This window comes from Hemicordylus capensis, chromosome 2 (assembly GCF_027244095.1).
Source record: "Hemicordylus capensis ecotype Gifberg chromosome 2, rHemCap1.1.pri, whole genome shotgun sequence".
Lineage (NCBI taxonomy): Eukaryota > Metazoa > Chordata > Lepidosauria > Squamata > Cordylidae > Hemicordylus > Hemicordylus capensis.
Window position 1 is genome coordinate 265368453 of NC_069658.1, and position 25010 is coordinate 265393462.

Sequence of the window (25010 nt, forward strand, 5' to 3'; positions counted from 1 at the left end):
TCTTTTGGAGAAATACTTATGTGTCTATTCTGTTTATACATTTCTTGGAACACGTTCTTTGCAGTCATACCTTTCTAACTTGGCCTGAAAGAACTGGGGGGGGGGGGTTATTCCCCTCAGGCTGTAGAAGCTTCTGTCCTTTCAGATAATTTACATAGTCCTGCCTAGGAGCATGTGAAGGGTGTAACCCATCGAGATGTCCTTGACTCCAGCAACCAGAAGAAGCCTTCACGGTAAGTGAACCAATGCTCCATTTTCCTGACGTTTGTAACTTACATTTGAAATTAGGTGTAGAACGTTCAGCAAATGTTTGCAGCCCAACTCGGGAACCAGACTTTGGTGGATTCAGACGACATGCTCATTTGAAGTGTGTGCTTCCTGGAAACCAGTTCCTGGGGACTGGGCTTGTGGCAAATTGCGAGAAGCTGCCCTAAACTTTGCCACCTTACAAAGAAATAAATATATACAGAATAATAATAGTGTACGTCCTTCTTTCTCCCCTACAGTTGTGCAGAGAAAACCATTTGTGAAGTGGCAACAATCTTGCCTTTTGCTAGTGCTGTTTTGCTTTTACCACTTTTGCCTTCTGGTCATCTGATGCTTCTCTGCTCCTTTCCTTTCTGCTTATACGCACAAAGATAGAGGGACTTCTTTACTCTTCCCAGCTCTTTTGACCCTCTCTATAACTGTTGACCCCGTTCATGACTGCCTTGCCAAGATTCCATGAGATCCTTGCCAAGATCCCATGGGTCTCACCCCTCCTCCTTCTTTACTAATGCATTGTTTTGCAATAAGAGCACCCATCCTTTCATGGGTCTGACACGACATCAGACAATGCTGAACGACATTTGGTTTTGCAATCTGATATATATCCTTATTTAAATAATAAGTGTGGGGGAAAATGTTCAACTATGCTCAGCATAATTTATTCTGCTGACAGTGAATAAATGCTAGGATTTGGCTGTCCTGCTCATAAACTCTTCATTTTTCTTGATAATCAGCTAGTGTCTCTGTTCTGTTAAAATAGATGTCTGTCTGTCTGTCTGTCTGTCTTATTCACTCGCTGCCTCAGTGTCTGAATAAGGCACTATTTGCTGTTGGATTGTATTTGAGGCTTTCCTTTTTATTACCATTTTCAGACCACATAACCATTCAGCTTGTGGTGCGCTTCCACAATGTCTTCATTGCTTCAACAGCTTTCTCCTTCTATGACTGCATGGCGGTGACTTCTCTGAGGAAATCAGCACCGTAAGTCCATGAGGATGCCTCCTCTCCACACACATTTCCCCAGCATTGCATTTTCTTCAAAGCGCCTGTTTGATCTGTGGGACTTATTCAGCAGCTGTTCTTGTGTGTCCTGTTTTTCAGATGCCAAGGATGTGTGAGCAGCCATTGGGGATGTAATTGGTGTGTCCATCAACACCTTTGCACTCATAAAGCCGTCTGTGAAGAAGGAACCATTATCTACAATGAGCGGGTATGTCTTTATTGGCTGAATTTCTGACAGATTAGGTTGAAAAGCCTTTTCCCCGAACTCTCTCCAAAGCAATCGGGTCACAGAAGATTCTGGAATCTCACTTTTTTCTGTCACGGAATCCAGCACACCGTACAATGAGGCTCCAGAATCTTCTGTGAACCTCTTGCTTTGGAAAGTGTTTGGATGGCTCTAAGGGTGAGTACTTATTTATGATGAAGGAAGCTCCCCAGTTACCCAAGGCTGAATATCTTTGTTCAAGGGAGCAATCTGTTCTCTGATGATGCTCTGCCTTAGTTCATGGTTGGAATTCTCCAGAAAGCTGGAAAATGTGCTTGAGGGAATAATCTCTGGAAGAAGAAGTTGAGTATTTGTGATGGAAGAAGCTGCACCTACCAAAATTCATTCTATCACATGACTGATAAAAGCAGAGGAGGCCTGTTCTGTACTTAATCAGGCAACCTTACCTGAGGGAGAAAACAGAGGAGCTTTGCAGTGTTAAGAATACTAATGTTGAATGAAATTGAGGTTAGAGAGAACACAGTGGAAAAACTATATGTTAGGCTTTGTGAGGAAAATTTAGATAGAGATGGTGTATTTATGCTTAGCCTACTCCCTCAAGATCCTTTTCTAAAAAGAGAAATGTCTTAATTTGCATTCCTGTGCTCAGTCAGTGGCCACAACCTCTGCCCTTCAGCCCATTTTGAACTAGAATCTTCCATAATGGGGATGCAGATTGTGGTGGTGGTGGTGTTTCTTTCCCACCCTTCCTCCAAGGAGCTCAGAGTTCTCCTCCCCTCATTTCATGCTCACAACAATCCTGTGGGGTAGGTTAGGCTTAGACATAGTGACTGGCACAGGGTGGGAGGAGACGTTTGTAACTTCCTTCTGCTGTTGTGTTATTCTGGCTCTGACTGTCTTTTCTCTGTTTCTTTCACTCCTCCAGGCTCACATACCAACCTTGAGCCCATGGCCTTCCTCAGCCACTCCCGATGTACCATCTTCCCCAACTGTGGCTACCAAGCCCACGGTTCTCTCAGTCACACCAGAGGCTACTTCCACCTCCATTCCCAGTACTGTTCCCGTCCCCACCACTGTGCCAGCAACTTCTGCCCTAACTACTCTGCAACCAGAAACTTCCAGTCCCACACACTCGCCATCACTGACTGTAGACACACTGACATCACTGGGGACAACCACAGACTCCCTGACGCTGCCCACAACTAAAGTGCCTCCCACCACTAGCCCTACCTCTGAGCCTGACTCTAGCAGCCAATCAGAGACTGCAGGCCTCACCACACACCCTACCTCTGAGCCTGTCGTTGAGCCAGAAGACTGGTCCACTGACCCTCCTGCCAGTGCCACTCACAGCACGCGACAGCCAGTCGTGGAGGCACAAACACCTTCCCCAGAGGCTGCCAGTTCTGTGACTCTGCCTCCTGTCCCTGTGGCACCCACGTCTCCCTTCCCAACTCCCCTTACCCCCAACCAGACAGGAAGTGCCTCCACATCTTCCACTGACTTACCACCAGGAGATCTGGAGACTGAGATGCCTACTTCCAAGGTGCTGCCTTCTACGGGCCTTCCAGACTGGCCTCCCAGGAATGGTGCAGAACTCAAAGACAATGAGGAATGGATGGCTTCACTGTCATTTGAGAATGACACGTCCTCCTACTCGGACTCTATTCTCTCCGGCGATGGAGACTTTTCAGAGCGCGACACGGATTTCTCCCGAATCCTGAACCCAGGGTTGGACTATCAATATGATGCCCCTGGATTTCTAGACCTGGTGAGTGTCAAGCTTTACGTAAGGGCCAGATGGTACTGCATGTAACAATAGCCCAACAACTCTTTCTCCCTTAGAAAGCACACAGAAGGTCTCAGGTTCAATCCCTGGCATCACCAGGTAGGTCTGGGAAAGATAATCTAAAACTCTGGAAAGCCACTGCCAGTCAGAGTAGTCAAGACTGAGTTAGATAGACCAAGGGTCTGACGCGAGAGAAGGCAGCTGCATAAAAACTCCAGAGTTTTTAAATTGTTGTAAATGGTTTTAATGTTGTAACGTGGTTTTTAAATTGCTCTGGTTGTTTAATTGTTGTTTTATAATTTTGTTTTAACTGTTAATTGATTTTAATGGTTTTAATGGTTTTGTTTCTAATTGTAAACTGCCCTGGGCCATTTTGGAAGGGCAGTATAGAAACTGAATAAATAAAATAAAATAATACATATGTCCGGGGGATGGGGATGCTTTGCAGGTGGAGGATGCTGAATCTTTCCCTTGAAGCTTCCCTTCCAGCTACTTCCCCCACCCCCATGTGGTTCTTAACATGTGCTTGTGAGGAAAGGCAGATCTGGAAACTGGTGATGGAAACAGTTCAGGGGAAAGTGATTGGTAAGGAGAGTATTAAACATCTCCTTTCTCCTCACCCTTTCTCATTTCCAAGGGGATGTCAGGCTATCCTTTCATGAGTGTATCAGACTCCCAGTAGACGAGGTGGACTCCTAGGCCTTCTTAAACTCCAGAATGACTGGAGCAACCCCAAAAAGATCAGGTTCAGGGACAGCCAGGGGAGGAGGTTAGCTTGACACCTGAGTTCTCCTCCTGGCTTGCTGCATTCAGCCAGTTCCCTCTCCTAGAGAACTCCTGGCTCGCATGCTCAGAAGCAGCCCCTCATTATCAGCTGCCTTGTTTTTAAATGCTCCAGTGCAGAGCTGACAGGGCTTAAAGCCTACTTCCAGTCCCGCCCCCTTAAGAACATAAGAACAGCCCTGCTGGATCAGGCCCAAGGCCCATCTAGTCCAGCATCCTGTTTCACACAGTGGCCCACCAGATGCCCCTGGGAGCCTACAGTGAGGAGTAGAGGGCACGCCCTCCCTCCTGCTATTACTCCCCTGCAACTGGTACTCAGAGGCATCCTGCCTTTAAGGCTGGAGGTGGCCCATAGCCCTCTGACTAGTAGCCGTTGATAGACCTCTCCTCCATGAAGTTATCCAAACCCTTCTTAAAGCCATCCAGGTTGTTGGCTGTCACCACATCTTGTGGCAGAGAATTCCACAAGTTGATTATGCTTTGTGTGAAAAAGTACTTCCATTTGTTGGTCCTAGAATTTCCTGGCAATCAATTTCATGGGATGACCCCTGGTTCTAGTGTTATGTGAGAGGGAGAAGAATTTCTCTCTATCCACTTTCTCCACACCATGCATGATTTTATAGACCTCTATCATGTCTCCCCGCAGATGTCTTTTTTCTAAACTAAAAAGCCCCAGGTGTTGTAGCCTTGCCTCATAAGAAAGGTGCTCTAGGCCCCTGATCATCTTGGTTGCCCTCTTCTGCACCTTTTCCAGTTCTACAATGTCATTTTTTAGATTTGGTGACCAGAACTGTACGCCGTACTCCAGGTGTGGCCGCACCATCGTTTTGTATAAGGGCATAATAATATTAGCCGTTTTATTTTCAATCCCGTTCCTAATGATCCCTAGCATGGAGTTGGCCTTTTTTCACAGCTGCCGCACATTGAGTCGACACTTTCAACGAGCTGTCCACCACGACCCCAAGATCCCTCTCCTGGTCTAGTCACCGACAGCTCAGATCCCATCAGCGTATACTTGAAGTTGGGGTTTTTTGCCCCAATGTGCATCACTTACACTTGCCAACATTGAATCGCATTTTCCATTTTGTCGCCCACTCCCCCAGTTTGGCGAGATCCTTTTGGAACCCCTCACAATCTGTTTTGGATTTCACTACCCCTTCCTGATCTTGCTTCCTGTTTCCTGCCCCACCCAACCTAGCTGTCTCCCTCGAGCTATTTCCTGCAGCTCTCCTTGCCTTGCCCTCTCAATCCCACGGGGATCCAACCTGCCTGGGCCCTTCTCATCCCCCCTGCCCCCTAAAGGGAAGGGAAGCCTCAGAGGAGGGGTGCCACGCTCTTCTCCAGCCTCCACAGGGCCACCCAAGCGACTAGGTAACATGGCATCCTGACAGAGTGTAATATGTAGTTTGGCCCTGAGAGGTAGTGGCCGGTGCGGGCCCTGCTGAGGTGTGTGTGTGTGTGTGGCGAGAGGCACCTTTAAGTGTAAATTAATAGAGGCCTGCCTCCACTACCACCGCACCTGGACACTGCTTCAAGCAGCAGTGTGCCGCCCAGCATCCCCTCTGGTGGGGGAATCGCCTCCGCCACTCGCATGGCTGCTGTCAGGGGATCCTCTCCACGGAGGCCATGTGAGTGGTGGAGGAAATCCCCTGCCTCGGGGAGGTTCTGGGTGGCACACTGATGCTCGAAGCAGCGTTCAGGTGCGGTGGTAGCGGATATAAGCATCTGTTAATTGACACTCAAAGGCGCCTCTCGCCACCCTCACTCCTGCACTACTGGCCTTGAGGTCACTGTGGCCAGCTCGAAAACGCCTCATTGTAACATAGGCTAATGCAGGGTAAGGGCGAGAATTCCTGTGCAGGTGTGCAGTGCTTTGCATGTCGCTATTGAACAGGATAAAGGAAGAGTTCCTGGCTTCATTTCTGAAGAGGAGGTTATGCTTCTGGTCTGGCGTTTTTGCTTTTTCCTGGTCCAGAGCTTTTTGGGTGGGCAGGAGAGGAGAGGAGCAGCAAATCCTTCCTGAAGAGTTTCTGATGGCCCTGTGCCTGCTTATGTGCTTTCAGAATGAAGAGTTCAGTTGGGGGCCTGAAGCCTGCCCCTGTGTGCAGAGCATTCAGGGGCCCTCTCTGCTGCCAGTCAATGTGCAGAGGAAGATAACTTTGATAGGGAAAAACTTCCATCTCTACCAGGTAAGGCTTCAGCGCTGGTCATTGCTCAGAAGGACAGCCCTGATGGACCAGGCCAAAGGCCCATCCAGCCCAATGTCCTGTTTTCCAGAGGGGCCAAATAGATGCCTCTGGGAAGCTCACAAGTAGGGCATGAAGTTCATAGCCTTCCCCTGTTGTTGCTTCAGAGGTAAACTGCCTCTGAACATGGAGGCTCAGCATGGCCATCATGATCAAAAATAGGCCAGTGATAAACCATGAATTTATCTAGTCCCCTTTTAAAGCCATTTAGAGTAGTGGCCATCACTACATCCATTGGCAGCAAATTCCTTCGGTGAATTACGCACCGTGTGAAGAAGTGCCTTCCTTTGTCTGCCAGAGACTGAAATCAATTATTTGCATAGAACTTCATTTGAGGGTGTTCAGTGGGATATAGTAAAAGGCACAGGAGATTTGCCTAATTTATTCTCAAGTCTCAATTTATCCTCAGGTCTCAAACAGGAGATTTGCCTAAGTTATTCTCAAGTCCTATGGGTTAGAGCTGGTTTTAAAAAACAAACTCTTAAGGACCAAGCTGCAGATGTGTGACAATGACTGACCTATCTCTTTAAATGCAGGTCTGCATTATACAAACATGTATAAAATGTGGAATGAAAGTCTGATGTTAGGAGCCAAATGAGTGCAGGGAAAGGAAGGGCCAGGGCCTCATGCTGCCCATGGCTTCTCTCCTCTTACCTTTCCCCCAGAGTCAGGCTCCAACACCAGCCTAGCTGAGAGAAGCGAGCCAGTGGAAGGACGGGTTGGAAGCAAGCAGACAGGCAAGCAGTGGGTGCAGGGAAGCTCCAGAGCATCTTTCACCTGGACCCGCCCCCCATCTCTGCTTTAAGCACAGTGTGGAAGGATAGGAAGTGTCCCCTGTGTAGAAACAGGCTTAATGGCAATGCCACAGGATTCAGTGCTGGGCAAGTGAAGTGGGGAACTAGTCCAGGCTGAAGGTGAATGTGGAGTGCCAGGAAGTGTGGAATGGAGCGTAAAGCACAAGAGGGCAAGGGATGCCGGTCCATTGGAGTCAGCCCTTAATTTCTTCCTGTTTAAAGGATAACCTCTGGGGCTATGAGTGCGCTTTGATTCTGGAGGGGAAGACCTTGGTGATGGAGGCTTCTATTGAAAAGGATGAAACAGATCCAACTCTTTGCTATATCACATGCCAGCTGCACCAGGTAAGATCTTGCTGTGGGACAAGTCTGTCCTTGAGTTCCCATTAGCTCTGACCTTAAAATCCGGCCATGGAAGAAAGGGGGTATTGTGATGAGTTGTCCCCAGTTATGGGTCAACCTACCTGCAGACTGCAGTTGTCAGAGGAGGCTGTGCTATGTCTCCCGTCACTGTCAGAAGTCTGGAGGATGGGGCCAGGAGGACCTTGTTGATGGTGCTCCAGCTATCACACTCCTTGTTCAGGGAGACCCAGCTAATTTTCTCCTGTCGTATTTTTAGGTGTCAGGCAAAGACAATACTTTAGATGACCATTCCACCAGAGTGCTCCTTGATACAGTTTTGGTTTCCTGATTTATTATTGGTGTGTCATTATATTAGTAATTTGTGTTTTATGATGGTGGTTGGTCTTGAAGTTCTCACTTGGAAGAGAAACATGACGTATAAATATTTTAATAAGTACATCAACCTGCCTGTGGTTGCCTCATTGATGTTGCAGGCCTTGGTGGCTAGGACTGACTTGAAATGATGCCCCCATTTGCAGTCTTTTGGTGGGAACAGAAATGAGGGTGAAAGTTGATTAAGCAGTGGGTCTTACTGGCAGGAGTGTCCCTCCTGATGGCTAGTGGGTGCCATTTTCTTCACAGAGTCCCCTAAAGGATACTGATACTCAGGGGCGTAACTACCATTAGGCAAGGGAAGGCAGTCATCTTGGGGCCCCACTGCCTCAAGGGGTCCCCCAGAGGCACATCACATGACTCCATACCCGCCCATGTTGCACCCCCTATGAATTATGTTGAGTCTCTTGGAGATCGGCAGGAGCAGAGAGTAAAAAAAACTAGATTCAATGTGAACTAGATATTCACCGTATTCATAATGGGGATGTGAGTGTGAGTGCACGATCTATTGTGAAGTGTGTTTGTGTGTGTATATCCGCAAGGGGCCCATTTTAAAATCTTGTCTCTGGGCCCCCTCCAATCTTGCTACACCCCTGCTGATACTTCATGACATAGTGCCCTTCTTGGGAGAAAAAGGCTATTGGAAGGAGCATTGCCACCACAGTAGAACAGCTGCTGACCAAAAAAAATCAAAACAGTCAAGACTGTTTCTTTTCTCCTTTCATCTGCCCAAGTCCCCAAAATGTGAGCTGAAAGTTCTCATGATAGGACTTTCAGCTCTGTTATTGTCTGCACTAGCTGTTTACCACTCACCAGTGCCAGTTCCCAGGACATAGTCTGAGAGGAGATGATGGAGCCACCTTGCTAAAGCTAAGAGGTATAGAACCTGTCATGTTCATCTGAGCTATATTTTCTTTACTGACAACCTCTTTTTAAAAATCAGTGCAGAAGTTGCCATTGCTACACTCAGTGGCGGCTTGTTTGAACTTGGAATGCAGAGAACTTGGAATGCATCGACAAAGAAAAACAAACTTTTATAAAATCTTTTTGAATTTGAAGGCAACATTATGATGGCCTACTATTACTAGTCCAGAGTGAAGTGAATGAAGATCATGCTCTGATAATTTGATTTTGGTTTTTAAATCATCATTTGGGTTAAGACATTTTTTTAATTCGTTTCAAAGACTGATGTTTTGGTCTCTTTGCAGTACAGCTATTCGGCTCCCCAACTTGAATTCATTGCAGCAATTTTCGTGCGAAGGAAGCAGCGCCTCCGGGTGGACAGCATAGAAAATCTCCATGGTACAGGAAAAGGGCCTGGGGGAAAACTTGGGCTCAGAGTTGGTACAAATAAGGGTTCTTGTAGTCCCTGTGCTACTATGATCTCTGTTTTGTAAAAGAGCAAAATAATATTATTGGTTTCAAGATGTACTTAGATGTCTAGATGGAGCTTCCCCAAGAGATTATGTAGTACTGTAGCACACTAAACTGCAGCTTAGCAGGTTAGCAGATTTTGACAGGCAATAGGTGGATGAGTGGCATATTGGAGTTGGGTGGTGTGGGATATTGCTAGGTTCTAACCACTGGTCCTGTGACTGGTCCCCTTTCTCGTCAAACCAGTGATTTGGGGGTATATGTGAAAAATCTTGGATTTGGCCCTTGGGTATCTGTATCTGGTATCTGTTCTTCAAATCAGTAATTTTGAAGTTGTTCTGTGGAATTTTGGGATTACTCAGACTTTGATGGGGCCTTCGCTTAGTAGAGCACCTATTTTGTATGCAGAAGGTTTCAGGTTCAATCCCTGGCATCTCCAGCTTAGGGCTGGAAAAGACTCCTGCCTGGAACCCTGGAGAGCCGCTGCCAGCCAACACAGACGATTGATTTTCCACCATTAAGGCTCTTCCTCTACAGTGATGGCCATAGAGAAAAGTTGGTGTTTGCCATACAAGTACCTGAAATGGTAATTGTATGGCAAACACCAACATTTCTCTATGGCCATCAGGTACATAGAGAGCATTTCTCTGTGTACCTGACATGGGTGTGCCTTGTTGACTCTTTCCTGCATGATGTAGATTGTGCGATTTTATCCCCAGAGCAGTGTTTTTTCAGGTATTAAGAACTTGGATTGCCTGCTTTTGAACTTGCTCCATCTTGTGGCCCTCCTATCCCAGCAAGGCACTAATATTACCACAAGTGAACATGTGGAGCTTCTCTTGTGTAGTTATGTGCAGCCTGTTGTTGCATGCAAAGATGTCTGGTTTGTGATGCGAATCTGATCTTAGAAGAGGAATAGAACTGGGTTTTTCTGACCCTGTCCTAAAACAACATGCAGGGAACTATCATTAGAACAAAGCAGCCACTCTTCCTGTGCTTCCATCATCCCAAATCAGGATGGGATAAGAGGGACTGGGATGAAGTCAGCTTCTGACTCAATCAGTGTGTGTCCTCTGCTAGGGGGCATTCAGTCCACCTAGGACCTGGCTGGAGGAGGGAGGAAGACTCTACCAGCTTCAGAATCTTGTCCTCGAACTCTGCCCCTAGGGATGTGTGAGCTGGCTCGCACTCGAACTGGTCCAGCTGGAGGGCTCGGCCTCGAGCTGGACTGGGCCCAGTTTGGGGTTTAAAAATATATATAGGGAGGGGGGGAATGGCGGACTTACTGCCATTACAGGACTTTGGGGGCTAAGGCCACAGGGGGGTCTCCTTAGGTTTCCCTTACCCCCGCTTACCTCCCCTCCCGGTCTCAAATGGCCCATTTTGGGCCATTTTTGGTCCGTTGTGGACCTCTCTGCATTGGTGGTGGCCATTTTGGAGGTGACCCAGCCATGTAAATAACTAGTGCACATGTGTGGCAGCCTCAAAATTGCTACCACCAGCACAGAGAGGCCTGGAATTGGCTGAAAATGGCCCCAAATGGGCCATTTGAGACCAGGGGGAGGCCGGTGTGGGGAAGGGGAACCTCAGGAGACTCCCCCCACAGCAGCACCCCCCAAAAGCCCCACAATGGCATTAAAAAGCCGGGCCCAAACTGGTTCAGGCTTGAGCCAAACTGGGCCCAGCTCTAGCTCAATTTGTTTTCAAATTGAGAACAAATGATGGTTCGAGTCCGGTTCTACTCGAACCGAACCGGTTTTTCCAGTTTTGTGCATACCTCTATCTGCCCCCTAAGTTTTTCCCACGATTTGAGAACTAGAGCCTTAGGGAGCTGGTAGAAAAGGAGAGAGAGAATTTGATGGGTCCCTTCTCTATCTCATTCTTGAATTCTGAATCCAAAGGATTGTACTGCAGGGCTCACCAGCACCTGTCAATATCATTCTTCTTTGCAGTGACCCTGTACAACTGCTCTGTGGGACACTTAGACTGCAGCCGCTGCCAAACCGCTGATGCCAAATATAACTGCGTGTGGTGTGGTGGAGAGCAGCCCAGCTGCCTCTTCTGGGACTCCTGCAAGGAAGACGTGGCGGACATGTGCCCGGCCCCCCTGATTCACACTGTGAGTATCAGTGTAGCACAATGCATGTGTTTGGTGCAGAGATGCACAGGAATCTGGGGTGCTCTCAAATAGCCTGCAGGGGCATTAGATCATCCAAGGCTATGGCAAAAGAGACAGCTAGTTTGGACAGGACAACTTGAAACTTTCCTCTCTGGAGAAGAAACTGTGGCTTTCAGAGGGGGAATAGCATGGATTCCCACCTGTTTCCTGCACACTGGCAGGAAGCTTTGGATGCAGCTTAGTCAAGGTACCTCCAAGTCTGGTTTATCTAAATGCAAAGAAGGAATGACTTTGTTCTTTGGAACTATTTTTATTCATGTTTGTATTTAGAATATTTAAATGAAGATTAATCAATTAAAGTGCCATACAGTTAATTTACTTCCATTTCTCTAATGGGGTCATGGCCCTGCTCTTAACTTAGGGTAGTGCTGAATGTTCTCTTCTTCAGTTTTCAGGCCCAAAGTCATGCTTTTGGGTGCAGAAGGGGACAGAAATATTTTCTGCCCTCCAAAAACTCTTAACCTTTGTGAATGTTCACTTTCCCCCATCCCCAATCCTGTTCGCTGCCATTGTTTCCTCAACATGCTGCTTCTTCAGCACCATCACCACCCCTTAAAATTTCTTGGTTGTCTTCTTCCACGAAATATGTAACATAGGTTATTCCAGCCAATCAGGGACCACATAATGAATCCATTGTGATGCTACTTAGCCCATCAAAGTTGACACACTGGTCATGTGACGATAATTTAAAGCAAATTGAGAGCAAATGATGATAATTAAGGGCAGGTGAAGTCAATTCAGAGTGAGGGCAGTGTTTTCTGAATTGATAAATACATTTGAGCCCCATTGCATCAATCACAGGAAAATTGCTACAAGGGGCTGTGTTTTTCCAGTGCTGTCAAAAGTATTCCTAAAAAGCATTCCCTCTTTCTGGCTCATTTCTGTTCTTACAGCCACTTGTGAAGGTCTGCATCATGTTAAACCTTGTATTTAGGACATTAATTTCCATGTGCAAAATATGTGTGTGCATTTATGAAGAGTGCCCATATGAGTAAACTGTGACTTCTTGCCGGCGAAATACATGGCAGGAAAGGATCAGGCTCCTGCTCATGTGGATTTACCATGAGAAGCATCTCTGAGACAAGTAAATAGGGAATGGTTTTCAGAGGTCCCCTGTGTCTTTGCAAGCCGTTTTAACAGTAGTAACCTTGAAGGAAAAAATCAATACCATTTAATTTTTTAAAGAAAAAAAGCCTTTGCTGAAGAAGTGGGTCTTGAAGGAGGACTTAGAGGAAAGGAGGGGAAAGAAGTGGATAGAGGGAGGTGGGTGGTGGAGGGGAGGTTGTTTCAGGCATAGACAGTAGACAGCAGTGGAAAAGCAGGAGTGGAAGAAAGAGACAAAAGACTGAGTCCTAGATAAGCTTGTGCAGAGCAGAGACAACAGGAGAAGGAGAAGGGGAGATGAGAAAGGAGATAAGGTAGGGCAGAGAGGTAGAGAATTTTAAACAGAAGCATGATATTTAAGGCCTGATGAAGTGAGCAGATAAGGCAAAGGCAGGAATATATGTTTATTTTAACCAACGGACTTTGGGTGTGTGTACGTGCATCCTCATACTGTCCTATGACCGTCATGCTTGGAAGCAGAAGGCAGTGGTGGGGTGTGTGATACTGGGCCAAAATATGTAGATGGAGGTCATGTTTTCACTGTGTGTTGGCAGGCCATGAGAAGCTAGGAGAGGACGGGGCATAAGAACAAGAACTACCATGCTGGATCCAACCAGCAGTCCACCACCTGGCTCAACATTCTACCCACTGAGACTGGCCAGTTGGATGCACCAGTTTGTTTCACAGGCATGAGCATAGTGGTGGTATCCATCGCATGTTGAGGACTGGTCTAATGAGACCTAAAAAGCATGATGGTAATGATCTGTAAACCAGGAAGTTCCCACTTTAAATCTTGGTTCTGATTCAGGACAGGCAGAGGAAAGTACTTCTTCATGCAGTAGTTAATTCACTGCTGCGGGAGCTGGTGATGGCAGCTCGTTTAGTGTCCATCTGGCTTTGAAAGAAGATTAGATAGATTCATGAAGTAGAGAAGAGTTCTGTCATTGGCTCTTAGTCATGATGGCTTTGTGGATCTTCTATTTTCAGAGGCAATATACCTCTGAGTATCAGTTGGAGAGGTAGCAGTAGTGGCAGGCTGTTGCCTTCATGTCCTGCTTGTAGGCTTCTCAGAGGCATCTGTTTGGCTGCTGTGGGAAACAAAATGGTGGATGTGATGGACTTTTGGCTTGATCCAGCAAGGCTGTTCTTATGCCATGAATCTACTATTTGGCTTTAGTCAAGCCACTGTCCTTTCAGGATATTATTATTATTATTATTATTATTATTATTATTATTATTATTATTTCTTGTTTACACAGTCAGACAGGTGTTATTGACTGGTTTGTTTTATCCAGACATCGAGTCCTTCCCAAGGACCTGGGATGGCTGAATTTTATTATCAGTACTGTTGGTTATTATAGATATCATCGCAAAATATAGGCTGTTCCCAGTAAAGTTGCTTTTTGTAATTGGCTGATGGTGATTTCTGTGGCCCCTATGGCGTTGAGGTGCTCTTCAAGTTGTTTTGGAATTGCACCTAGGGTGCCAATTACCACTGAGATTATTTTGGTCTTTTTCTGCCACAGCCTTTCAATTTTGATTTGTAGATCTTTGTATTTGGTGATTTTTTCCATTTCTTTTTCTTCTATTCTGCTATCCCCTGGTACTGCTATGTTGATTATTTTAACTTGTTTTTCTTTCTTCTCGACTACAGTTATATCTGGTGTATTGTGTGGCAGATATTTGTCTGTTTGTAGTCGGAAGTCCCATAATATTTTTACATCTTCATTTTCTACCACTTTTTCAGTTTTATGGTCCCACCAATTTTTGGCTACAGGTAGCTTGTATTTTTTGCAGATGTTCCAGTGTATCATCCCTGCTACCTTGTCATGCCTTTGTTTGTAGTCAGTCTGTGCGATCTTTTTACAACAGCTGATCAGGTGGTCCACTATTTCATCTGCTTCTTTACAAAGGCGGCGCTTGCTGTTTGTTGTTGACTTTTCGACTTTTGCTCTTATTGCATTTGTTCTTAGTGCCTGTTCTTGTGCAGCCGGTATTAAACCCTCTGTTTCTTTCTTCAAGTTGCCATTCTTAAGCCATTGCCAGGTTTTGGTGATGTCTGATTTTCTAGTTATACTGTGCAAATATTGACCATGCAGTGGCTTATTTTTCCATTTTTCTGCTCGGTTCTTGACTTGTTCTTTCTTGTAGGCCTGCTTTGTTTCATTGGTGTTGAATAGTTTCTCATTATTGACCATTTGAAGTGCATCTTCTTCACTGTCCCTTATATATTCTTCAAGGCCTCTTTTTTCCTGCTCTACTGTTTGATGGACTTGTAGCATTCCTCTTCCACCTGAGCTGCGAGGGAGGTAGAGCCTATCTACATCACTGTGGGGGTGCAGAGCATGAGATTGATGGTCATGATTTTCCTGGTCTTACGATCTAGCGTCTCTAGCTCTGCTTGGGTCCAGTCTACTATTCCTGCAGTGTATCTGATAACAGGTATAGCCCAGGTGTTTATGGCTTGTATGGTGTTCCCGCCATTGAGTTTGGACTTGAGGATTTTTCTAACTCTCCTGAGGTATTCACTTCCAATTTTTCTTTTAACTTCAGTGTGTGCAATGTTATCAGCCTGGAGAATGCCCAAGTATTTGTAACTAGTATTTTTAAGCCTGTTAAAATAACTGGCGCTAGTTTCCCTTTTTTTTTTTGGTCCTTTATTCCTTCTCCCTTTCTCTAGCCCTCCTTGGCTCTTTTCCCCCCGCCCTTGGCTGGTGGGGGGGGGGCTTTTTTCGGCTCTGTTTCTGGAATTTGCACTTGCTTTATTATAGTGTGTGTTGGCTATCGGGTATTTGGGCGGGCGGGGGGTATTGTGCTTAGTGTATACTTAGTGTATACTAAAACAAGTTTTTAGTGTTGTTTTATACTTTTTTGTGCTTGACTCTCGGGCTGTTAGGATCCCCATAGCGCAGCAGAAGTGGAAGAGGAGGAGGAGGAAGAGAGGTCGCTTGGTCTCCTTCCCTCCTCCCCAGAGCGCAAGCCCGTAGCTCGCCCTCCTGGAGTCTCCTGGCTGGCTAAGGGGCACACACAGCATTGCTTCTGCCGCACACACACCCCTCACCCCATGTGGCTTTTCTGGCTTTCCTTCCTTGGGTCCAACCACGACGGGCCCGTCGCCATCCGTTTTGCTCCCCTCTCCACCCGGACCGAGCCAGCGTCCAGCCAGGCCAGTTCCTCTGGCAGGGAAACGGTGGCGGCGGCGCATTTGTCCTCCTGGTGACATAACCTTTGGGCTTTCTCCCCCCTTCCCTCCACCTGCCCGCAAAGCCTTGGCCGCATGGCCCCCTCGGGCCTGCCGCCACCAGGCACGTCTCCTCCCTCCCGCAGCCACCTCCAGGCCGGAAGAACGGGCGCAAAAGGGGTCACGTGCGGGCCAGCCAGCTTCTTCCGAAGATTGGGTGGCAGGTGGGGAAGCAGCAGCGGCGAGCGGGTGGCGGGGCTGCTGCGGGCAGGACACACCCGGGGGCGGCGCCGGGCGAGCAACAGCTGCAAGAGGGCCAGCAGCAGCAGCAACGCCCGCCGCATTGGACCATGGTGCGTGAGTGGCCCCTCCTCGCGTTCCCTCAGTTGGGCAACCAAGGCGCTAGTCCTAATGTCCGTGAGGCTGGTTTTCTCACACACACCCGCCCCCCAAGTCCAGGCGCTCCGTTCTGCTCCCCCCCCCACTCATGGTTGCCAACGGCTCCTCAGCGCCGCGGCTTCTTCCGCGGCACCCGTCTCTTCCCTCCCCGTTCCCCTTTTCTCCTCCTCCCGGTACCGATGTGTGTGGCAACAGCAGGGCACCTTCCGCCGCTGCTGCCTCTTCCCTCCTGCTACTCCTCCGTTTGGCTTGGCCCCAACATGGCCGCCCGTGTCTGGGCGGCCGTATCTTTTTCGGCAGTTCTGAGCATGCGCGGAGCGCATGCTCAGAACTGCCGAAAAAGACACGGGCGCATGGGATCACGCTCAAGGCTTTTAATATATAGGATGTTCTTTCTCTTCCAGGTTCTTGATGTTGCTTCCATTGAGCAGTTCTATTCCTTCTGTTTTTGTTGTTTTTCCTCTGTTCATTACTAATGTAGCACACTTGTCTAGTCCCAACTCCATTGCTATATCGCTACTGAATATATGGACAGTGTTTAGCCGTGATGAGATTTCTGACTGGGACTTTCCATACAACTTCAGATCATCCATGTACAGCAGATGGTTGATTTTACTTGATGTTTTAGATGTTTGGTATCCAAGGCCTGTTTTGTTTAGTATTTGTGAAAGTGGAATAATGGCGATTACAAAAAACAGAGGGGATAGTGAGTCCCCTTGGAAAATACCTCTTCTAATGCTAACCTGTCCAAGTGTCTCACCATTGATTGTTAAATGTGTACTCCACATGCTCATTGCTTTTAAAATAAATATCTGAATGTTTTTGCTGATTATTATTATTATTAATAATAATAATAATAATAATAATAATTCAATTTCTATACCGCCCTTCCAAAAATGGCTCAGAGCAGTTTACACAGAGAAATAACAAACAAATAAGATGGATCCCTGTCCCCAAAGGGCTCACAATCTAAAAAGAAACATGATAGACACCAGCAACAGTTACTGGAGGTACTGTGTTGGGGGTGGAGGGGGCCAGTTACTCTCCCCCTGCTAAATAAAGAGAATCACCACGTTAAAAGGTGCTTCTTTGCCAAGTTAGCAGGGGTCGGATAACAATACTGATCTACCTGGTAAGGCTGTCGCACGGATTACAACAAAATAATGTATGTGACACCCTGTGAAGGCTCTAAAGCATTATATAAATATGTTGGGTCTGCAACAGCATCAGTCTGGTAAGCGACTGAAGTGGGACGGCTTCCAAACTTTTAAGAAGAATCACTTATGCTTTTCCAGTGTCCAGCAGTAATGCTCATGCATGTTTGGGCACCCCTCTCAGGTTTATCCCTTAACTGGACTGGTTGAAGGCGGTACCAGAATCACCATCACTGGCTCAAACCTTGGTCAGAAACATGAAGATATTGCAGAGAGTGTCACGGTGGCAGGAATCCCCTGTGAGGTTGATCCTCTGGCGTATGAAATCTCTAGCAGGTCAGTGCATGTATTGTGACCCACAGGAGAGAGCTGTTGTTGGGTCTCTCCCCACAAGCATGGTCAGTGGCAGGTGGAAATGTCTGTCTTCCTCTCTAAAACGATGACTTTGTCTCCATAAAGATTGCCACCTTGCTTCCCACCAGCTGCTTCTAGTTACTACGGTGTTTGTGTCACAGGCTAGCTGGGACATGAGTGGTGTTCACTGGATCAGGTCCAAAGAGGGAATGTGGATGGGGTGGGACAGGGAGAAGATTACAGGGCCAACCACAGGTATGGGAACATTTTTCACAGGGGGCTGCAAGCCAAAAAAACTGGCAGTTTCATCAGAGGCAAAGATACAGGGCATTTCTGGACAGAGAAGTATTCCGTTTGAAAACAGAAGTTCTTTGTGTTTGTTAACTCCCCATCATAGCACAGGGTATTTGCATTTATCAGTGGGCTGTTTGCATTTTTGATTTCCTCCATGTGCCATTGTGCAGCACCATCTGCTGGCCGTTTGTGAAAATCTGTTATGTCTTTTGACACTACAGTACTTTAAAACTAATTTAATTTTCTTCATGGATTTCCTGCAGATGGCCAGCAGATGGCCCTGCGCAATAGTGCACGGAGGAAGAAAGCAATGTAAATAGCCCATTGGTAAATGCAAATACCCTGTGCAAGAGAGAGCTACCTAACAGTGAGTTGATAAATGCAAAAAACTTCCATTTTCAAATGGAATATTCCTGACTAGAAATGCCTACGGTTAAGGAACTCCAGTTCAAAAAGTGTTGATAAACTTTACTGCAGCCTTTTCCTGTCTCCCGAAAAGGCTGCTGGCAAATTGGAGCCCACTAGGGCAGGACAACCAAATTACTCTGGGCTCTATCTTGTTCCACATTAGCAGGACAAAGTGGAATCCTGACGTGCCTGCCCTTAACTCCCAGTTGACTTGCCTACCTCTTTATTTCCTTTCCCTCGATTGTGTTTTAAAAACAGAATTCCACGAAAATATTACAGAAGAGGCATTTGATAGCCTATACACTGTTGGCTCCTGTTTGTTGAAGGAGGGTGCTTTGTAGAATGGAAATATGTACCTCATCTCTGGCATGGCCCTGATTAGTTCTGCTTCTGACACAATCCAGAAACCGTGACCACACACTCAAATACAGTACAAATGTCAGGAATCTGTTTTGGGTTGCTGTTCTGCTCAGCCAAAGGATAACCATCCCACAGATTTGTACACCAAATGTAGCCTGTCCATATCCTCTGCTGGCATCCATGATTGAGATCAGGGGGAAAGGCTGAAACCCCTGCCTGTTTTGTGTGGAGACTGGGAGTTCTCTACAGATGGAAGTTGGTGAAACAGTAGGGCAGTTCACACATTCAACATCAGGGTGGGAGGCGCCTTCTACCCTAATTTGGGAGAGTTGGGCACGCTCGTAGTTTTCAATCATGTGCTACATCAGGCCTGCTCAACTTAGGCCTCGAGCTGCTTTTGGACTACAACTCCCATAATCCCCAGCCACAGTGGCCAATAGTCAGGGATTATGAGAGTTGCAGGCAGGGTGGATAAAAATCAATGGGTTTAAAAAAAAATTGAATTTTTAAAAAATTTAAATTGGATTTTTTAATCTAAATCGGAGTTTTTTATTTAAATCAGATTTTTAAAATAAAATGCTTTTTGAGGAAAAAATATATCTAAAGATAGTTTTCTATTTAAGATACATTATAGTCCAAAGGTATTCATCATGAAATAAGGATTCGTTTTTAATTATGTAGATGAGGCTGTATATATGCAACGTTTAAATTTTTTGGTTAATGAATTCCATTAATCCATTCACAACGTCATGCTCTTCCAGAGGTTTCTGTAAGATTATTTAGGGCAATTTTTCTGTCTAGAAGAGGACCAAAAATGAAAGCTTCATCTGGTTGTAAATATTAAGATTATACCAGCAAGAATGAGTCTTTATGTAAAAAACCCCATGATTTAAATCTAGTCTTATTGACTAGTGATTTAAATCATGATTTAAATTGATTTGATTTAAATCACATCCACCCTGGTCGTAGGCCAACATCTGCAGGAGGGCCGAAGTTGAGCAGCCCTGTGTTAGATAAAAACAAGGTCAGAGGCAGGGAGTTTATCATCTTTCAAGCCCCAGCTGGCTAGGACAAGCGTGCCCTACCCAGGTTCCATCCCCAGCTTCTGAATATGGTAGGCAGAAAAACCATTCTACTCAAATGGGGCATGACTGACAATCAAGCTCCCCGCCTCCTACTTCGTTTTAATCTAACACATGTTCGAAAATCGAGATCGGGCCCAGCTCCTAAACTGGAGTAGGGTTTTTTTTCCTACCTTAATGCTGGCAAAGCGCATAGATCTGGATGGCTCATGCCAAGGCACACAGCAGCTGGGGAAGGAAACATGAAGTAGCAGAATGAGTGCTCAAGTGGGTGAAGTCTCCTCCACAGCCAGGCCAAGAGCTAAAAGTGCCCCCCCTCTCATTAACTCAGGTTTAGAGCAGCCCATGTGGTGCACCTTGGTGGGGGATTCTTCTCCATCCTCTGTTCTGCCCTTGTCCTGCAGTATCGTGTGCACCACAGGCGGAAGCGGCACAGAAAGGTCCGGGCATGTAGCCGTGGAGGTTCCCGGAGGAGGACAGGGAGTCTCTGGTCATGTTTTTACTTACCAGGTAATGTGGTCATTCATTTTTTGTAACTCTTCGGTTTCCAAGACTAGGGATTACAGAGCCTCTAAATGAGAGGGTTTGTTGTTAAGGTAGGGTCGATGGGTTCGTGCACTTAATTCTCTCCAAAGTGACTGTGGGCTTTGTAAACACTCAAGGTAGACCACTGTGTCTCTCCTCCCTCCACACACTGACAATCTCCTGATTCTTTTGAGGAGTGGTTTTAAAGCGTGTTGGAATAGCCTCCATTGCCTCTTCTCCATCGTGTCTGTTGGCAGTGTGTGGGCAACATCATGTGCTCTGGACCCTTGCCCTCATGGCTAGTAAAATCTGCTAGGGAAGGAACAGGTAGGTGGTTGGAGCCAATTATAAATGCTTCACTAAGGGAGGGCAACATACCATCAAGCCTCAAGCAGGCAGTGATAAGACCACTACTAAAAAAGCACTCCCTTGATTCCAACAACCTTTGATAACTATTGGCCTGTTTCAAATCTTCCCTTTTTAAGCAAGGTGATAGAGCATGTGGTGTATGTGCAGCTGCAAAGGGTCTTGGATGATATGGATTATCTAAAACCTTTTCAATCTGGCTTTTGCCCTGGGTTTGGGACTGGAACTGCCTTGGTTGCCCTAGCAGAATACCTACCCCGGGAACTAGGAAGGGGGAGTTCATCCCTGTTGGTTCTCCTGGACCTCTCAGCGGCATTTGATACCATTGACCATGGTATCCTTCTGGACCACCTCTCGACTATGGGGATTGGAGGCAATGCTTTGGAATGGCTTTGTTCCTTTCTTGGGGGGAGGTACCAGAAGGTGGTGCTAGGCAACCTGCTCTACTACTTGGCCTCTAGCCTATGAGGTCCCACAAGGCTCGTTATTGCCCTCCAGGCTGTTAAACATCTACATGAAACCACTGGGAGAGGTCACCAGGAGGTTTGGACTGAAAGGTCATCAATATGCAGATGACACTCAGGTCTAACTTTCTCTGACATCAGATCCTAGGGAAGCAATCAATATACTGAACTGGGGGCTGGAGGCGGTCATAGGCTGGATGTGGGCTAGCAAACAGGTTAAATCCAGACAAGATGGAGGCGCTGCTGGTCAGTAGACAAGCCAGCTGGGATAGGGTGATTCAACCAGCTCTGGATGGGGTTGTACTCCCCTTGAAAGAGCAAGTGCGCAGCTTGCGGGTGTTGCTGGACCTGGCTCTGCTTTTGGATGCTCAGGTGGAGGCGGTGGCCAGGGGTGCCTTTGCACAGCTTCAGCTAGTGCACCAGCTGCGGCCCTTCCTCAAGAAGGAAGATCTGGCCAGTTACCCATGCCTTAATCACATCACAGCTGGATTACTGCCATGCGCTTTACATGGGGTTGCCCTTGAAGAATATTTGGAAACTTCTGTTGGTGCAGAATGCAGCTATCAGGGTTCTCTCTGGATCTGTTCACTCAGAGCATATTACACCTATTTTGAAAGAGCTGCACTGGCTTTCATTTTGTTTCTAGATCCAATTCAAGGTGCTGGTTATTACTTTTAAAGTCCTTAACGATTTGGGCCCTGGATACTTGAAGGACCGCCTGCTCCCAAAGGTTCCTGCTCGCCCAACAAGGTGGTCAGAGAGGCCTTTGTTCCATGTGCCAATGTTGAGAGAGACTAAATTGTTGTGCATGTGGGCCAGGGCCTTCTCTGTTGTTGCCCCAGGATCTGGAATGCTCTCTCAGTGAATGTCTGCGCACTTTGACATCTGTGGCTGCTTTTACAAAACTAAAGACCTTTTCATTTGTTCAGGCTGTTACCCCTTATGGGCTATCAGGTCTCTCAGCTTGCCTGCTTCTGTTTGTCTTTTTTATGGTGGCTGTTTTTTTGGTTTGTTATTATGGTTTTTATTGTTTAACTGATTTTAAGGTTTTAAATGTGATTTTTGTGGAGTTTTCTTGTATTTTAACTGTTGTAAACTGCCTTGGGATGCCTTAAGAAAGGCAGTACAAAAACTGAATAATAAATAAAAATGTTCCTCCCCCCCCCATGCTTCTCCCTGTTCACTGGCCGTTTCTCCTCCCCACCACCACTGCAACACAGAGTTTCCTCGCCCAGCCCCACCACCTATTCCTCCCCCTCCATACTTCTCCCCATTCGGGTGCTGGTCACACTCCTCCCCTCTGAGTCTTCATGGCCATTAAGGAAGAAGAAAACTCCTCCCCAAACTCAACTCTCATCACCCATGAAAACTCCTTCTGCATTGATCACAGCAGAAAGGGGTTTTTTAAATGCTACCTTTTGCACAGGTTGGAGGACTGTTTCAGGTAGAATAGTGTGGAATGGCATGAGCGTTGTTTGTACAGGCAGCAACATACTCTGTGGAAATCAGCACTGAGGCTGGTTCAAATTGCCATGTAGAGAGCCCCACAGAGCATGTATGGCCATCAGTGAAATCAGAAGTCCCTTCCTGCAGTAACTAGTACTAAGACCCGCGTGATGTGATGTTATTGCACACGGAACCTTGCAGTGCAATGGCACCAGGTCTTACCATTTTTATTACCAGACTCTACCAGAGGAGAGAAGGAGTGGGTACACAAAGCTGATAACAAAAACTCATTTGTTATCAGCAGAAGCTGTGAGAACTCACCTGAGAGCTGATTCATACAACCCTAACTTTGCAGTGCTTCCTTATCTATCTATCTATCTATCTATCTATCTATCTATCTATCTATCTATCTATCTATCATATTTCTGTACAGCCTGACATGTACATCCTTAGCGGTGTCATGTGCCACATCATTCATATGCCACATCATTGTGGTTCTTGTAATGAACAGAGGACCTTTTTTAAAAAAAACTCTGGTCAATAGCTTTTCACCAGCCTGTGAGATGTTGTTGGTCCATATTTTTCCAGAACAGCTACCCAAGGATATCAAAGCAAGAGAGGGTCTTCTTCTTCTTCTTCTTCTTCTTCTTCTTCTTCTTCTTCTTCTTCTTCTTCTTCTTCTTCTTCTTCTTAGCAGCAAGTGTATCTGTGGCACAGCAGCATCAAGAACTACAGACAGCTAAAATCTCCCTTATCACAGCAAGCCAGTTCTTAAAATGTGCCACTCTGAAGGGAATATGGCTGCAGTTGCCCTACCCAGGTGTGAGCATTACTCTGCCTGAGTGAATTCCCTTTGACTGAATGTTTGTTCCTTCCCTCCCTTACACTCAGGACCCAGAGCTGAAGTCCATCTCCCCATCACGGGGCCCCAAGGCTGGAGGAACCTCTCTCACGCTGACCGGCTCCAAGCTCCTCACAGGAAACCCCAGCAAGATTGACATTCTGATTGGACACCTCCCTTGCTACATGTAAGAAATACTGTCTGGTAGCTGCTGCTTTTTCAGAACTGCTTCAGGGCAGGCCAGTGGCTGGGGGCGTAACCTTTGGTTCAGGTAACCCTGAAGAGGATCGTGAGAACAGCCCCAATGCCTGGAAAGGTTTGAAAGACTGGCTCATCTTATCTTGCACCCCTTGAAAGGAGCCAGAGAAGTCACCACCACCAACAGACATTGATCCTGGCTTGTTCCAGAGGCTGGCCATTTTAGAGAGAGGGGTACCACATGGTATCTCTGCTTGTAGGCTGCTTTGATTCTAGGTTAATGTAGAAAAGTGGGCTATACATGATATACATAAATCATCGGGGGTTTTGCGCTCTCTCTTTTTCTTTTGCAAATTAAGCACTATCCTGGGCTGCTCCCTCAGGGAGGCTGCTGCTGCTGCTGCTGCTACCACCACATGGCAGGAAAGGAAAGGTCACCGCAGTGGGAGGGGCACGGCAGGGGCACTAACAAGTTGGGGCGAGCTGCCAGAACCTGGCTGCCTGTGCCCATTCTATGCCTGTTCTCTTCTGCTGGGTTTTGTGTTTGGATAGATTTAGTAAAAATAAAAATCGAGGCTTTAAGAAAAGGAGCTCTGCCTGTAAGATCCCCACATGCATCTCAGAAGAAATGGGATGTATTGAAGTATCCCAAAAAGGCGTCATAAAAAGTAGGGATGTGCGAAACGTTTCGGATACAAAACGTTTTGTACCCAAAACCGCCTGTTTCGGGTGTTTTGTAGACAAAACAAAACACCCATTTTCCAGATCCAAAAGTTTTGTATACAAAACAAAACGTCCCTTTTTCGGCTACAAAACGTTTTGTTGTTTCGGACCTCCATTTTGTGGTGATCTCTGAGTCAGTCTCCATTTTGTGTTTGACATCTCTTTGAATTTCCCACCCTTCCAGCCTTCTGATCAGTGACCTAAATCACGGGCTGACCTGCTGACAATTCCCTCCTTGTTCCCCATTGGCTCTTTTGCTTCTTGCCACTCTTTACTGACCCCACATTGGCCAGGGGAAGGGTTGCTAACCTATGGGGTGCTGGGTTTTGCTGTTTCTGTGGTGTTCTGAGTGTAGATTCCCTGGTAGCATATGAGAGTGGATTCTTGTTTTTCACTGAAAATCTAATATGTTACTAGAGAATCTACAATTAACACCTCAGAAACAACAAAACCCAGTACCTCACAGGCTTGTGGGTGTGGGGGTGGTTGGCACCTTATGTGCACTACACAACCTCTCACTCTGGGCAACCCCAGTGCCCCCCAAGTGGAATTATGGGGCTGCTGAAACCTCCATTATTCCCTATGGGAGAAATCTTAAAGACACGTGAACTTCAACGAATCACAAAAGATCAGCCCTTTGCCCAATTCCTTTGAAATAATTCTGGAAGTTTCCTTGCCCCCATTGGGCACTACCACCCACCACACTCTGCTCTGGGTCA

General features: G+C 46.6%; 1 protein-coding gene across 4 annotated transcripts in view; it reads left to right on the top strand.

Moving 5' to 3' along the window:
- PLXNB1 (plexin B1) overlaps nucleotides 1-25010 on the top strand; it is a 199424-nt gene that overhangs the window by 139455 nt on the left and 34959 nt on the right. For 3 of the 4 annotated variants that reach the window (XM_053291904.1, XM_053291906.1, XM_053291907.1), the window contains 10 exons: nucleotides 1140-1248; nucleotides 1369-1477; nucleotides 2421-3263; nucleotides 6128-6253; nucleotides 7327-7449; nucleotides 9048-9141; nucleotides 11166-11332; nucleotides 17415-17566; nucleotides 20133-20238; nucleotides 23421-23557. In XM_053291904.1, coding sequence (XP_053147879.1) covers nucleotides 1140-1248; nucleotides 1369-1477; nucleotides 2421-3263; nucleotides 6128-6253; nucleotides 7327-7449; nucleotides 9048-9141; nucleotides 11166-11332; nucleotides 17415-17566; nucleotides 20133-20238; nucleotides 23421-23557 — 1966 coding nt within the window. The remainder of the gene's footprint in view (nucleotides 1-1139; nucleotides 1249-1368; nucleotides 1478-2420; nucleotides 3264-6127; nucleotides 6254-7326; nucleotides 7450-9047; nucleotides 9142-11165; nucleotides 11333-17414; nucleotides 17567-20132; nucleotides 20239-23420; nucleotides 23558-25010) is intronic. The other variant, XM_053291908.1, reaches the window with a different exon arrangement.